Source organism: Cetorhinus maximus, chromosome 6 (assembly GCF_964194155.1).
Source record: "Cetorhinus maximus chromosome 6, sCetMax3.hap1.1, whole genome shotgun sequence".
NCBI lineage: Eukaryota > Metazoa > Chordata > Chondrichthyes > Lamniformes > Cetorhinidae > Cetorhinus > Cetorhinus maximus.
Genome location: NC_135884.1, coordinates 157,059,741 through 157,074,995, shown reverse-complemented (window position 1 = coordinate 157,074,995; position 15,255 = coordinate 157,059,741). Strand labels below are relative to the sequence as shown.

General features: G+C 42.8%; 1 protein-coding gene across 2 annotated transcripts in view; it reads left to right on the top strand.

Moving 5' to 3' along the window:
• Positions 1–15,255, top strand: part of zc3h18 (zinc finger CCCH-type containing 18) — a 203,110-nt gene that overhangs the window by 39,028 nt on the left and 148,827 nt on the right. For both annotated transcript variants that reach the window (XM_078544708.1, XM_078544707.1), the window contains exons 4-5: positions 3,575–3,723; positions 9,772–9,786. In XM_078544708.1, the coding sequence (XP_078400834.1) occupies positions 3,575–3,723; positions 9,772–9,786 (164 nt within the window). The remainder of the gene's footprint in view (positions 1–3,574; positions 3,724–9,771; positions 9,787–15,255) is intronic.

The following is a 15,255-nucleotide window of genomic DNA, read 5'->3' as shown; positions in this document are numbered from 1 at the left end:
AGGACGGGAGGATGTTGCAGAGGAGAAGGCGGTGGCATCGTGGTTTTGCCACTGGACTGGTAATCCAGATACCCAGGGTAATGCTCTGGGCACCCAGGTTCAAATCTCACCAGGACTGATGGTGAAATTTGAATGCAATAAAAATCTGAAATGAAAAGTCTGAGAATTGTTGATTGTCATGAAAACCCATCTGGTTCACTTCCCTTTAGGGAAGGAAAACTGCTGTCCTTACCTGATCTGGCCTACATGTGCCGTAATTCCTATAAAATCCTATACATCTGACTCCGGATCCGCAGTAATGTGATTGACTCTTAAATCCCCTCTGAAATGGCTTAGCAAGCCACTCAGTTGTATCAAACTGCTAAAGAGTCAATAAAAAGGAATGAAATTGGACGGACCACCTGGCATTCACCTAGGCGCCAGAAATGATGGCGCAAACCCAGCCCTGTCGACCCTGTTAAGGCCTCCTTGCTAACAGCTGGGGGCTTGTGCCAAAAAGCTGGCAGCACAGTGATATACAATTGGAGGTGGTTGTCCTGGGAGTCCTCAACATCGACTCCAGCCCCCATGAAGTCTCAAGGCATCAGGTCAAACATGGGCAAGGAAACCACTGAGGGTGACAAGGGCGCAAATTGTACTCTGGGTGGGGAACTTCGATGTCCTTCACCAAGAGTGGCTCAGTAGCACCGCCACACAAGGAGCTGGCTGAGCCCTAAAGGACATAGCTGTTAGACTGGGCCTGCAGAAGTTGGTGGGGGAATCAACAAGAGGGAAAAACATGTTTGACCTCATCCTCACCAACCTGTCTGCCGCAGATGCATCTGTTCCATGACAGTATCAGTAGGAGTGACCACCGCATTGCCCTGGAGACAAAGTCCCATTCACATTGAGGATACCCTCCATCGTGTTGTGCGGCACTGCCACTGTACTAAATGGGTTAGATTTTGAACAGATCTAACAACTCCAGACTGGGCATCCATGAGGCGCTGTGGGCCATCAGCAGCAGCAGAATTGTACTTGACCACAAACTGTAACCTCATGACCCAGCATATCCCCCAATCAACCATTACCACCATGCCAAGGGATCAACTCTGCTTCAATGAAGAGTGCAGGAGGGCATGCCAGGAGCAGCGCCAGGCATACCTAAAAATGAGGTGTCAACCTGCTGAAGCTACATCACAGAATGACTTGTGTGCCAAACAACATAAGCAGCAAGTGAAAGACGGAGATAAGCGGCTCCACAACCAACGGATCAGAACGAAGCTGTGCACTCCTGCCAAATCCAGTTGTGGATGATGGTTGATAATTAAGCAACTCACTTGAGGAGGAGGCTCCATAAATATTACCATCCTCAATGATGGGGGAGCCCAGCACATCAGTGCAAAAGATAAGGCTGAAGCATTTGCAACGTTCTTCAGCCAGAAGTGCCGAGTGGATGATCCATCTCGGCCTCCTCCGGAGGTCCCCAGCATCACAGATGCCAGTCTTCAGCCAATCCGATTCGCTGCACATGATAGCGAGAAACAGCTGAAGGCGCTGGTTACTGCAAAGGTTATGAGCCCTGACAATATTCCGGCAATAGTACTGAAGACTTGTGCTCCAGAACGTGTCGTGCCCCTAGCCAAGCTGTTCCAGTACAGCTACAACACTGGCATCTACCGGCAATATGGGCCATCAGTCTACTCTCAACCATAAATAATGCAAAGGAAGGGGCCATCAACGGTGCCATCAAGTGGCACTTGGTGAGCAATAACCTGCTCACTGACACTCAGTTTGAGTTCCGTGAGGGACACTCAGCTCCTGACCTCATTATAGCCTTATTCAAACATGGACAAAAGAGCTGAACTCCAGAGATGAGAGTGACTGCCCTTGACATCAAGGCAGAATTTGACTGAGTGTGGCCTCAAGGAGCCCTCAAGCTGGAGTCAATGGGAATCAGGGGCAAAAGTCTCCGCTGGTTGGAGTCATACCTAGCACTAAGGAAGATGGTTGTGGTTGTTGGAGGTCAGTCATCTCAGCTCCAGGACATCACTGCAGGAGTTCCTCAGGGTAGGGTCCTTGGCCCAGCCATCTTCAGGTGCTTCGTCAATGACCTTCCTTCCATCATAAGGTCAGAGGTGGAGATGTTCGCTGATGATTGCACAACGTTCAGCAACGTTCGCGATGACTCAGTTACTAAAGCAGTCCATGTCCAAATGCAGCAAGACCTGGACAATATCCAGACTTGGGTTGACAAGTGGCAAGTAACATTCGTGTCACAGAAGTGTCAGGCAATGACCATCTCCAACAAGAGAGAATCTAACCATTGCTGCATGACATTCAATGGCATTACCATCGCTGAAACCCCGCTATCAACATCCTGGGGGTTATCATTGACCAGAAACTGAAGTGGACTAGCCATATAAATACTGTGGCTACAAGAGCAGATTAGAGGTGAGGAATCCTGCGGTGAGTAACTCACCTTCTGACTCCCCAAAGCCTGTCCACTATCTACAAGGCATAAGTCAGGAATGTGATGGAATGCTCTCCACTTGCCTGGATGTGTGCAGCTCCAACAACACTCAAGAAGCTTGACACCATCCAGGATAAAGACCACTTGATTGGCACCACATCCACAAACATTCATTCCCTCTTCCATCGACGCACAGTAGCAGCATAGTGCAACGTCTACAAGATGCACTGCAGGAACTCACTAAGGTACCTTAGGCAGCACCTTCCAAACTCATGACTGCTACCATTTAGAAGGACAAATGCAGCAGATACATGAGAACATCACCACCTGGAAGTTTCCCTCCAAGCCACTCACCATCCTGACTTGGAAATATATCGCTGTTCCTTCACTGTCACTGGGTCAAAATCCTGGAATTCTCTCCCTAACAGCACGGTGAATATACTACACCACATGGACTGCAGCAGTTCAAGAAGACAGCTCACAACCGCCTTCTCAAGAGCAATTAGGGATGGGCAATAAATGTTGGCCTAGCCAGCGATGCCCACATCGCGTAAATGAATAATAAAAAACGAAGGAGGACCTTGCATTCGTACAGCACCTTTTACATCCTCAAGGCCCAAAGTGTATCACAGCCAGTGAATTCACTTGTTATACATAATTTGGCTACAGTGTTTTTGTATATCAGGCTCCCACAAACAGTAAAAGAGTGATTAACTAGATAAACTGTTATTTGTGGCGTGAGAGTTGGCCTGAACCCTGGGAGAACTCCTTGCTTTCCTTCAAATAGTGTTGTAGGATTTTTTTTACATCCATCCAACAGGGTCTCAATTTAATGTCTCGTTTGAAAAATGACAGCCCCACAATCAGCAATTTTTCAGTGAAAAACTTGTGTTTAAACCCTGGTATGGAGCCTAATCCCCCAACTTTCTTACTGAAGCTGGGAATGCTACCCTCCCAAACCAATGAGCTCAGATTTGAGGCGCTAATCACTGAAAACCAATTCAGCTGGGCAGGATATGTCGTTCGTACTAACTCAATTAAGCCCAACTAAATGTCCAAATGGATTTGCAAATGAAGATTCAGTTAGTCCTTCACTGTTGGTTTGTGTTTGTTCTTTTGTAGGTAACTGCACATGGGGAAATAATTGTCGGTTTATTCATCCGGGAATAAATGACAAAGGAAACTATTCACTGATAGCCAAACCAGATCCATTTTCACCTAATGGAGGGCATCACCTGGGACCCCACCCACTGATGCAGGCCAACCCTTGGGTAAGTGAACATAGGTTGCTGTAATATAGAAATTGGCCATTTGGCCCATCAAAACGGCGCTGGTGTTTTCCTCCGCATGAGCCGCCTCGTCTAATCTCATTCCTTTTTCGTATAAAATACGAAAAATATTAAAAATATTTTTGGATTCTGCCTTAACTGTTTATGACAGAGAATTCCATATTCCGCCTGTTAAGATTGTTTTCTAACTGCTTCTTAATTCTTCCTGAGATTATCTTATGTGTGTGCCATTTTGTTACTATCTGGAATAACATTACCCAAAATGGTGGGCTGGCAGCTTCCTACCAAGCTTCTCACCTTTGTAATTCCATCCATTGTCATTCTTTAACTTTCATTCTCCCGGCTCCCATTCTCCCTACCAAAACTCAGCTGCTCCGAATTGTGGGTATATTTTTGCTCTGTCTACAAATTAAAGCCACTTGTTAATCATCATTATTGGTTTGGCTCCAACCAAGGTGGAGCTATTATCATTTCTTCCATACTCTCCTGGATCCTTCTCCTTCAAGCTTCTGATACTGTTCCACCTCTCTTGACTCTCCTTTTATTTACTGATAACCTGTGCTTTTCAGAAAGGTGTCCTCTCACCTTTCCACCTCAGCCTCTGCATAATCGTTGGTGATTTCAATCTCCATTTCAGCTGCCCTTGCCCTTTCTCCTCTGAATTTGTGATCATCTTGCTAATCTTCACTCAGATCTCCCACAATATAAATTGTTCCACCACATATTCATGGCCATCCTGCCAAAATCACCATTTCTCATGGGGTCTCTCACTGAGCAGACCATCTGCAACTCCTTTGTCCTAACCCTCACTACCCATGCCCCCTGGCATGGATCCAATTCTACTGAACCTTTTAATTCCTAACATTTAAGATCAAGCACCATAATAAATCAGAAAATACTGGAAAAACTCAACAGGTCTGGCATCACCTGTGGATAGAGAAACAGTTAAAATTTCCAGTCTGTATGACACTTCAGAGCTAAAGAGAAGTAGAAATGTGATGGATTTTATACTGTTTGAGGGTCAGGGATCGGTGGGAGCTGAGGAGAGATTGACAAAGATGTCATGGACACAAGACAAAGGGAATGTTAATGGCAGTGTTAAAGACTAAAGAATGTGCTGATAGTGGCATAAAGGTAAGATAGAATGTGTTAATAACAGAACAAGGGTCAGCACTCTGTGAAAGCACAACATAGAAACAAGTGACACTTGGCCCTGGGGGGGTGGTGGTGACTGTGTTGGGGGAAAAGGATTTAAATAAATTAAATTAATGAATAAATAAAAAATAATTTAAAAAAGAATGGATTTAAAAAAGGGGTAAAGATAGAGGAGAGAGTTCATAGTCTGAAGTTGTTGAACTCAATGTTAAATCCAGAAGACTGTAAAATGCCTCATCGGAAGTTGAGGTGCTGTTCCTCCAGTTAGAGTTGGGCTTCATTGGAACATTGCAGAAGGCCAAGGACGAACATGTGGGCGTGAGAGCAAAATGGTGTGTTGAAATGGCAAGTGACTAGAAGGCCTTGGTGATGCTTAGGGACTGAACGATGGTGTTCCACAAAGCAGTCACCCAGTTTACACTTTGTCTGCCCAATGTCGAGGAGACATTAAACTGAATAATGGGGGCAAGGGATCAAATTTGGGAAGATGAGGAACTCGGGAAAATCTAATGGAACCTTGCCTGAATCTAGGGAATTTTGGAAAATTAAAACCAGTGCATCAACTATCTCACCAGCCACTTCTTTCAAGGCCTTAGGGTGAAGTCCATGGAAGTGGTATTGAACAAATTGTTGGGGCTGCAGGCTGACAAATCCCCAAGCCCGATGGACTTCACCCTAAGGCCTTGAAAGAAGTGGCTGGTGAGATAGTTGATGCACTGGTTTTAATTTTCCAAAATTCCCTAGATTCAGGCAAGGTTCCATTAGATTGGAAAATAGCAAATGTAACTCCTTTATTCATAAAGGAAAGGAGAGAGGAAGCAGGAATCTATAGGCCAGTTAGCCTAACATTTGTCATAGAGAAAATGTTAGAAGCTATTATTAAAGATTTTATGGCAGGGCACTTAGAAAAATTCAACGCAATCAGGCAGAGTCAACATGGTTTTGTAAAATGAAATCATGTTTAACCAATTTATTGAAGTTCTTTGAAAGAGTCGCATGTGCTGTGGATAAAGGGGAACCGGCAGATGTACTGTACTTAGATTTCCAGAAGGCATTTGATAAAGTGCCATATCAAAGGTCTTTGCAGAAAATAAAAGCGCATGGTGTAGGGGGTAATATTTTGACATGCATAGCTAAAAAGAAACAGAGTTGATGTAAATAGGACTTTTTCTGGTTGGCAGGATGTGATGAGTGGTGTGCCACAGGGATCAGTGCTGGGCCTGAACTTTTTACAATTTATATTAATGACTTGGATGAAGGGACCGAAGGAATGGTTACTAAATTTGCGGACGGCACAAAGATAGGTAGGAAAGTAAATTGTGAAGAGGACTTAAGGAGGCTACAAAGTGACATAGATTAATTGAGCAGGCAAAGATCTAGCAAATGGCGTATAATATGGGAAAATGTGATACTGTTCATTTCGGCAGGAAGAATAAAAAGGAAGCTTATCTAAATGGTGAGAGATTGCAGAGCTCTGAGATATAGAGGGATCTGGGTGTCCTAGTGCATGACTCTCAAAAGGTTAGTCTGCAGGTACAGCAGATAATTTGGAAAGTTCATAGAATGTTAACATTTATTGTGAGGGGAATTAATTACCAAAGTAGGGAGGTTATGCTTCAGTTGTACAGGGCATTGGTGAGACCACATCCTGGAGTATTGTGTACACTACTGGTCTCCTTATTTAAAGAAAGATGTAAATGCATTAGAAGGGATTCAGAGAAGGTTTACTAGACTAATATCAGGAATGGGCGGGTTGTCTTATGAGGAAAGGTTGGACAGATTAGACTTGTATCCACTGGAATTTAGAAGAGTAAAAGGCATCTTACTTGAAACATTCAAAATCCTGAGGGGTTTTGACAGGGTGGATGTGGATAAGATATTTCCTCTTGCAGGAGAACCTAAAACTAGGGGGTCTCTGTTTAAAAGTAAAGGGTTGCTCATTTAAGACAGTGATGAGGAGAAGTTTTTTCTGAGGTTTGAGAGTCTTTGGAACTCTCTTCCTCAAAAGGTGGTGGAAGCAGAGTCTTTGAATATTTTTAAAGCAGAGCTAGATAGATTCTTGATTAACAAGGGGGTGAAAGTTATCAGGGGTAGACAGGAATCTGGGGTTGAGGTTACAATCAGATCAGCCATGATCTTATTGAATGGTGGAGCAAGCTTGAGGGGCTGAGTGGCCTACTCCTGCTCCTAGTTCATATGTTTGTATGTACCACATTTATGAGCAGCGAATACAATAGACCAATTTAAAGGAGGTGCAAGTGAAGTGCTGCTTCACCTGAAAGGACTCTTTGGAGTCTTGGATGTGGTAAAGGGGCAGGTGTTGCACCTTGCTTCACTCGCTCTCTCAGGTCTAACCCTGACTTTGTTATCAAACCTGCTGACAAAGGTTGTTGCCTGGCGTACTGACCTCCACCTTTCAGAGGCCGAGCGCCAACTCTCAGACACTTCTTTCTACCTCCACCTGGACCATGACCCCACCATTGAACATCAAGCCATTGTTTCCAGGACTGTCACTGACCTCATCTCCTTTGGAGCTCTTCCCTCCACAGCTTCCAACCTCACAGTCTCCCAACCCAGCACAGCTGGCTTCTACCTACTTCTCAGAATCTACAAACAGGACTATCCTGGTGGATCCATCATATCAGTCTGTGGAACTCATGGAACTCATTTCTTCATTCTCTCTCCCTTTGTCCAGTCTCTTCTCACTTACAGTCGCAATTCTCCTGACGCCTTACGTCATATTAACAATTTCCAGTACCCCCCCATCCCCCACCAGAACAGTCTATGGCTCTCCGCTTCTTCCTTGACAGAGGCCCGAACATTCCCCATCCACCACCACTCACCCCCGCTTGGCTGAACTTGTTCTCTCACTCAACAGTTTCCCCTTTAACTTGTCTCACTTCCTCCAAATAAAAGGTGTGGCTATGGGTACTTGCATGGACCCCAATTATGCCTGTCTGTTTATGGGGTATGTGGAACATTCCTTGTTCCAGTCCTAATCCGGCCTCCTCCCGCAACTCTTTTTCGGCATATCAATGACTGTTTCGGTGCTGCTTCATACTCTCATTTGGACCTGAAAAATTTATCGATTTTGCTTCAAATTTCCACCCCTCTATCACCTTCACATGGCCCATCTCTGACACTTGCCTTCCTAGAACTCTCTGCCTCCATTTCTGGCAATAGACTGTCTGCCAATATTCATTGCAAGGCTACTGACTCACACAGCTACCTCAACTACAGCTCCTCACACCCTGCTTCCACTCTGCTTGACACTCTCTTTGTCTTGTGTCCATGACATCTTTATCAATCTCTCCTCAGCTCCCACCTATCCCTGACCTTCTATTTTGCTCCACCTGCTCCCCGCCCCCTTAAACAGTATAACATCCATCACATTTCTGTTTCTCTTTAGCTCTGAAGAACCGTCGTACGGACTCAACGTTAACTCTGTTGCTCTCTCCACAGATGATGCCAGACCTGCTGAGTTTTTCCAGCATTTTCTGTTTTTATTTCAGATTTCCAGCATCCGCAGTATTTTGCTTTTACCATAATAAATCATTCTCCATCACACAGCGCAAGCCCCCATTCCTTTTCAAACAACACATTATGTCCAAAATGCACTCTCATGGAGAATGAGTCTGAAAGTATCACTGGCCCACCCACAATCTACACTGAAACTGCATTTAGTCTCAACTTGTAACCATAAAATTTTGAAGGGAAATTACATTTTTCTAAGCAGTATATCAAGTCCAAAAGCGACTGAGTTCCATGAGTCATAACCAACAGTTCCAATATACACCCCAGTGTCCTTCCTTTGCTAACTCCTTTTTCCAAGAAAAATTAAGGGCTGGAGCAACCTTGCACAATTCTTAATCTCTATGCCCTCCAAGGATTTGTTGAAGGAAAATCTGTTGAACTTTTTAAATTAATATGACCATCAACTGCACTCATTGTGTACCTCCTGTGAAAATTCCCTCGTGAAAGACTACAGAGGGAAACAGTATCAACACCATGGGAGAACAATATTCCTTCTAATAAAAGCTTTAAATCTTTTGTCATGATGATATACTGTACTTTACATAGGATGAAACAGCACAACCTCCCACACACACACAAACCTGACAGAAAATCTGCTGATATTTTAAGCGAGCGGATTTAGAAAACAGTTGTTGTCAGGCTGACAGCCATCTGAGCTTGCACTACCCCGCGGGATATCTGACCTGCGGTGTTAATTGTATATTAATTGAATGTCTTATTGTGTTTAAGTGGGCATTAAAGTTATGCTCCTATATATAGGGGCATACTGAAACTGTGATTGTTGGGTTTGTAACATGTGTCTCTGTGAATAAAAGTTCCTTATTATGTAAAGATTATGCCCCAGTTATATCCTTCACTGCCTGCCTATCTAAAATAGAACATGCAGCCCTGAGAGTTGTACCGCTTTAGTACTTACATTTTATTTGCTGATTCTATTATTTGAGTTTCATGGGTTGGAGGTTTGAAAATGACTGTGCTTGACATTGCTGCTCGATCAGTGGATGAACCCTAAATCTGTTAATATCACTGCTCAAGATAAGAACAGATTAGTCCGGTCTTGAGTGTGGCCCGAGGCCTCATGGTACACACCTGTGCAGCTCACAAGGAGAAAAGCCTTAGGATCTTGAGACAGTGGTTCTAAATGAGCCCGAACAATTGATCAGACAGTAACCATAAGAAAGTTGGCTTTTAGAGAATAGAAAAATACATTGAGCAAAGAAAGCACCACCAGTAATCTAGTGAATTCTCACCAATAGCCAAGCCAGAAGTGGGGCAGAATTTTAAAACTAAATAAATATTGTCCACTCTTTTTAACAACCTGATTTTCTGTTTTTTTTCCAGGAAACACACGTCTTGGTGAGTACGTATTTAAGCTAAATTTGTAAAATTCCACACACCTGGCTGTTTAGTAATCTAATCATACATTTGTAAAATTCAAGTACCGCCAAAAACTTCCTAAGTTGAAAAAATTTGGTGGGCGGAGGAATTGTCAGAGAGGATAGAGGGGAAGGAAAATTGAGAAACATTGTTTGTGAAATTTGGGCCAGTTGGACAAAGTTTGACTGAAATCCTCACTTTGAATGCTCCAGTCCTGTGCGATAACTACGTTCTCATAGAAAATTAGATAGAATTGCAGAATGTGATCTCACTAAATGTCTTGGAATCCTGTATAATAAAATTGGAATTTGACTTAGTCAGCCATGGCCCTGTGTCTCTCATCAATTTGTAGTGCAAAAGAGGTTCTGAGTATTATGGGGTATATGACATTCAAGAAGAATAAGAAGCTAGGTAAAGGTGGAGGGGTAGCACTGTTCATCAAAGATGGCATTGGTGCAATAGTTAGAGGTGACCTTGGTTCAGGAGATCAAGATGTAGAATCAGTTTGGGTGGAAATGTAGAATAGTAGGGGAGCCAAGTCACTAGTGGGAGTGGTCTACAGGCCCCTAACAGTAACCACAATGTAGGACAAAGTATACAAGAAGAAGCATTGAGTGATTGTGATAAAGGGACAGCAGTAATCATGGGTGATTTTAATCTACGTATAAACTGGAACAATCAGATTGGCAGTAGTAGCCTGGATGAGGAGTTCATAAAATGTTTTCAAGGCAGTTTCTTAGAACAGCATGTTCTGGCACCAGCCCGAAAGCGGGTTATATTAGATTTGGTATTGTGTAATGTGACAGGATTAATTAATGACCTTAGGGTAAGGGCACCCCTAGGTAGCAGTGGCCACAATATGACTGAATTTTACATCCAGTTTGAAAGAGAAAAGTGTGGGTCTGAGACTAGCATTTTAAACTTAAATAAGGGCAACTATGTGAGCATGAGAACTGAGCTAGCTAAGTGAACTGGGATACTAGGCTAGAGGATAGATAATAGAGGAACAGTGGGAGACATTTAAGGGGATATTTCAGAATAAGTATATTCCTTCTATAAAGAAAAGTTCTAAGGGGGGACCCACCATCCTTGGTTAACTAAAGAAGTTAAGGAAGGCATCAAACTTAGGGAAAAAGCATATAACTGTGCAAAGATGAGCAGCAGGTCAAACAATTGGTCAGAATATAAGGGACGGCAGAAAATGACTAAAAGGTGGTATCAGGAGTATGAGAGGAAGCTAGCTAGAAATGTGAAAATAGATAGCAAGAGTTTCTTCAGGTATTTAAAAAGGAAAATAATAAGTAAAGTGAGTGTTGGTCCTCTAGAGAGTGAGAATGGGTAGTTAATAGTAGATAATAAGGAAATGGCAGATGAAATGAACAAATATTTTGCTTCTGTCTTTCCAACAGAGGATACAAAAAACATTTCAGTAATAGCCGTATATCAAGAGGTGGGAGGGAGAGGGGAACTTGGTGAAATTACAATCACTAAGGAAGCCATACTGAGCAACTGATGGAGCTGTGGGCTGACAAGTCTCCAGGCACTGATGGACTTCATCCATTAGAGGTGGCTAATGAGGTGGTAGGCATGTTGATGTTAATTTTCCAAAAATTGCTAGATTCTGGAAAGGTTCCATCAGACTGGAAAGTGGCAAATACAACTCCGCTATTCAAGAAGGGAGGGAGGCAGAAAACAGGAAACTATTGCCAGTTAGCTTGATGTCTGTTGTGGGGAAGGTGCTAGAATTGATCATGAAGGAGGTTATATCTGGGCACTTAAAAAAACTCAAACTAATTTGGAAGAGTCAGCATGGTTTTGTGAAAGGGAAATCGTGTTTATTAGAGTTCTTTGAAGGAGTAACTTGCGCCGTGGATAAAGGGGAGCCTGTAGACATACTGTACTTGGATTTCCAGAAGGCATTTGATAAGGTGCCACATCAAAGGTTATGGTGGAAAATAAAAGCTCATGGTGTAGGGGGTAACATATTAGCCTGGATAGAAGATTGGCTGGCTGGGAGAAAACGGAGTATGCAAAAATGGGTAATTTTCTGATTGGCAGGCTGTAACGAGCAGAGTTCCACAGGGGACTGTGCTGGGGCATCAACTTCTTACAACTTATATCAATGACTTAGATGAGGGCAGTGAAAGCATGGTAGCTAAATTTGCAGATGACACAAAGATTGGTAGGAAATGATGTTGTGAAGAGGACATGAGGTTGCAGACAGATATAGATAGGTTGAGTGAGTGGGCAAACATCTGGAAGATGGAGTACATACGAACGTACGAATTAGAAGCAGGAGTAGGCCACTCAGCCCCTCGAGCCTGCTCTGCCATTCAGTAAGATCATGGCTGAACTGAATGTAACCTCAACCCCACAATCCTGCCTATCCCCAATAACCTTTCACCCCATTGTTAATCAAGAGTCTATCTAGCTCTGCCTTAAAAATATACAAAGACTCTGTTTCCACTGCCGTTTGAGGAAGAGAGTTCCAAATACTCACTGCCTTCTGAGAAAAAAATTCTCCTCACCTGTCTTAAATGAGCAACCCCTTATTTTTAAACAGTGACTCCCAGTTCTCGATTCTCCTACATGAGGAAACATCCTCTCCACATCCACCCTGTCAAGACCCCTCAGGATCTTGAATGTTTCAATTAAGTCACCTCTTAAACTTCTAAATTCCAGTAGATACAAGCCTAACCTGTCCAACCTTTCCTCATGAGACAGCCTGCCCATTCCTGGTATTAGTCCAGTAAACCTTCTCTGAACTGCTAATGCATTTGCATCTTTCTTTAAATAAGGAGACCAGAAGTGGACACAATACTCCAGATGTGGCTTTACCAATGCCCTGTACAACTGAAGCATAACCTCCCTACTTTGGTAATCAATTCCCCTCACAATAAATTATAACATTCTATTATCTTTCCAAATTATCTGCCGTACCTGCAAACTAACCTTTTGTGATTCATGCACTAGGACACCCAGATCCCTCTGAATCTCAAAGCTCTGCAATCTCTCACCATTTAGATAATAAGCTTCCTTTTTATTCTTCTTGCCAAAATGAATAATTTCACATTTTCCCATATTATACTCCATTGGCCAGATCTTTGCCAACTCATTTTATCTATCTATATCATTTTATAGCCTCCTAACATCCTCTTCACAATTTACTTTCCTACCTACCTTTGTGTCATCAGCAAATTTAGTAACCATTCCTTTGGCCCCTTCATCCAAGTCATTAATATAAATTGTAAAAAGTTGAGGCCCAGCACTGATCCCTGTGGCACACTACATCCTGCCAACCAGAAAAAGACCCATTTAAGCCAACTCCCTGCTTCCTGTTAGCTAACCAATCCTCTATCCATGCCAATATGTTACTTCCTACGCCATGAGCTTTTCTTTTCTGCAATAACCTTTGATGTGGAGGCCAGGTCATTGAGTGTATTTAAGACCGAGATAGATAGGTTCTTGATTGGTAAGGGGATCAAAGGTTACGGGGAGAAGGCGGGAGAATGGGGTTGAGAAACTTATCAGCCATGATTGAATGGCGGAGCAGACTCGATGGGCCGAATGGCCTAATTTCTGCTCCTATGTCTTATGGTCTTGTGTGGCACTTTATCAAATGCCTTCTGGATATCTAAGCACAGTACATCCACTGGTTCCCCTTTATCCACAGCACATGCAACTCTTCCAAAGAGCTCCAATAAATTGGTTAAATATGATTTCCCTTTCACAAAGCCATATTGACTCTGCCTGATTGTCTTGAATTTTTCTAAGTGCCCTGCTATAACATCTTCAATAATAGCTTGCAACAGCTTCCTTATGACAGATGTTAGGCTAACTGGCCTATGGTTTCCTGCTTTCTGCCTCTTTTTTTAAACAAAGGAGTTATATTTATTTCCAATCTAATGGAATCTTCCCCGAATCTAGGGAATTTTGGAAAATTTAAAACTAGTGCTAGTGCACCAACCATCTCACCAGCCACTTCTTTCAAGACCCTAGGGTGAAGCGCATCTGGACCTAGGGATTTGTCAGCCCTCAGCCCCAACAATTTGCTCAATACCCCTTCTGTGGTGATTGTAATTTTCCTGAGTTCCTCCCTCCCCCTTTTTTTCCCTGATTTACAGCTATTTCCAGGATGTCACTTGTGTCCTCTATAATGAAGGCCGAAGCAAAATACCTGTTTAATTTGTCCGTCTCCCTACTTTCTATTATCAATTCCCCAGATGCACGCTCTGTAGGACCAACGCTCACGTTGTTAACTCTTTTCTTATCCTAATATCTATAGTAACTCTTACCGTCCATTTTTGTATTACTAGCTAGCTTTCTCTTGTATTCTAATTTTTCCTTCCATATTAATCTTTTGTATTCTTCCCAATCTTCTGACCTGCCACCCGTCTTTGCATAATTTATATGCTTTTCCTTTAAGTTTGATACTGTCTTTAACTTTTTTAGTTAACCACAGATGGTGGGCCTTCCCCTTGGAACTTTTCTTTCTCATGGGAATGTATCTATTCTGTGTATTCTGAAATATCCCTTTAAATGCCTACCACTGAACCTCTATTGACATATCCCTTAACCTCATTTGCCAGTTCATTTTAGCTCATTCTGCTTTCATGCCCTCACAATTGCCCTTATTTAAGATTAAAATACTAGCCTTGGGTGCACTCTTTTCTCCCTCAAAATGAATGTAAAATCCAATCATATTATGATCGCTGCTAGGGGTGCCTTCATGAGGAGGTTATCAATTAGTCCTATCTCGTTGCTCAATGTGGGAAAATGTGAAGTTGTTCATTTTGGCAGGAAGAGTAGAAAAGCAGAGTATTACTTAAACGGAGAACGGCTGCAGAATTCTGAGGTGCAGGGGGATCTTGGTGTTCCTGTGCATGAGTCACACAAAGTTAGTATGCAGGCACAGCAAGTAATTAATAAGGCTAATGGAATGCTATCCTTTATTATGAGAGGAATTGAACATAAAAGTAAGGGTGTTAACCTTCAGTTATACTGGGCATTGGTGAGATTGCATCTCAAATACCGTGTGCAGTTTTGGTCTCATTATTTAACAAAGGATGTTAATGCATTAGAGGCAGTTAAGAGGAGGTTTACTTGTATGATACCTGGAATGACTGGGTTGTCTTATGAGGAAAGTTTGGACAGGCTGGGCTTGTTTCCACTGGACTTTAGAAGAATGAGGGGTGACTTGATTGAAGTATATAAAATCCTGAAAGGCCTTGACAAGGTGGATGTGGAAAGAAGTTCCCTCTTGTGGGTGAGTCCAGAACTAGGGGGCACTGTTTTAAAATTAGGGGTCACCTTTTAGGGCAGGGATGAAGAGAAATCTTTTCTCTGAGGGTTGTGCGACTTTGGAACTCTGCCTCAGAAGACGGTCATTGAATATTTTTAAGGTGGAGGTAGATAAATTCTTGTTAGGCAAGGGAATCAAAGGTTATC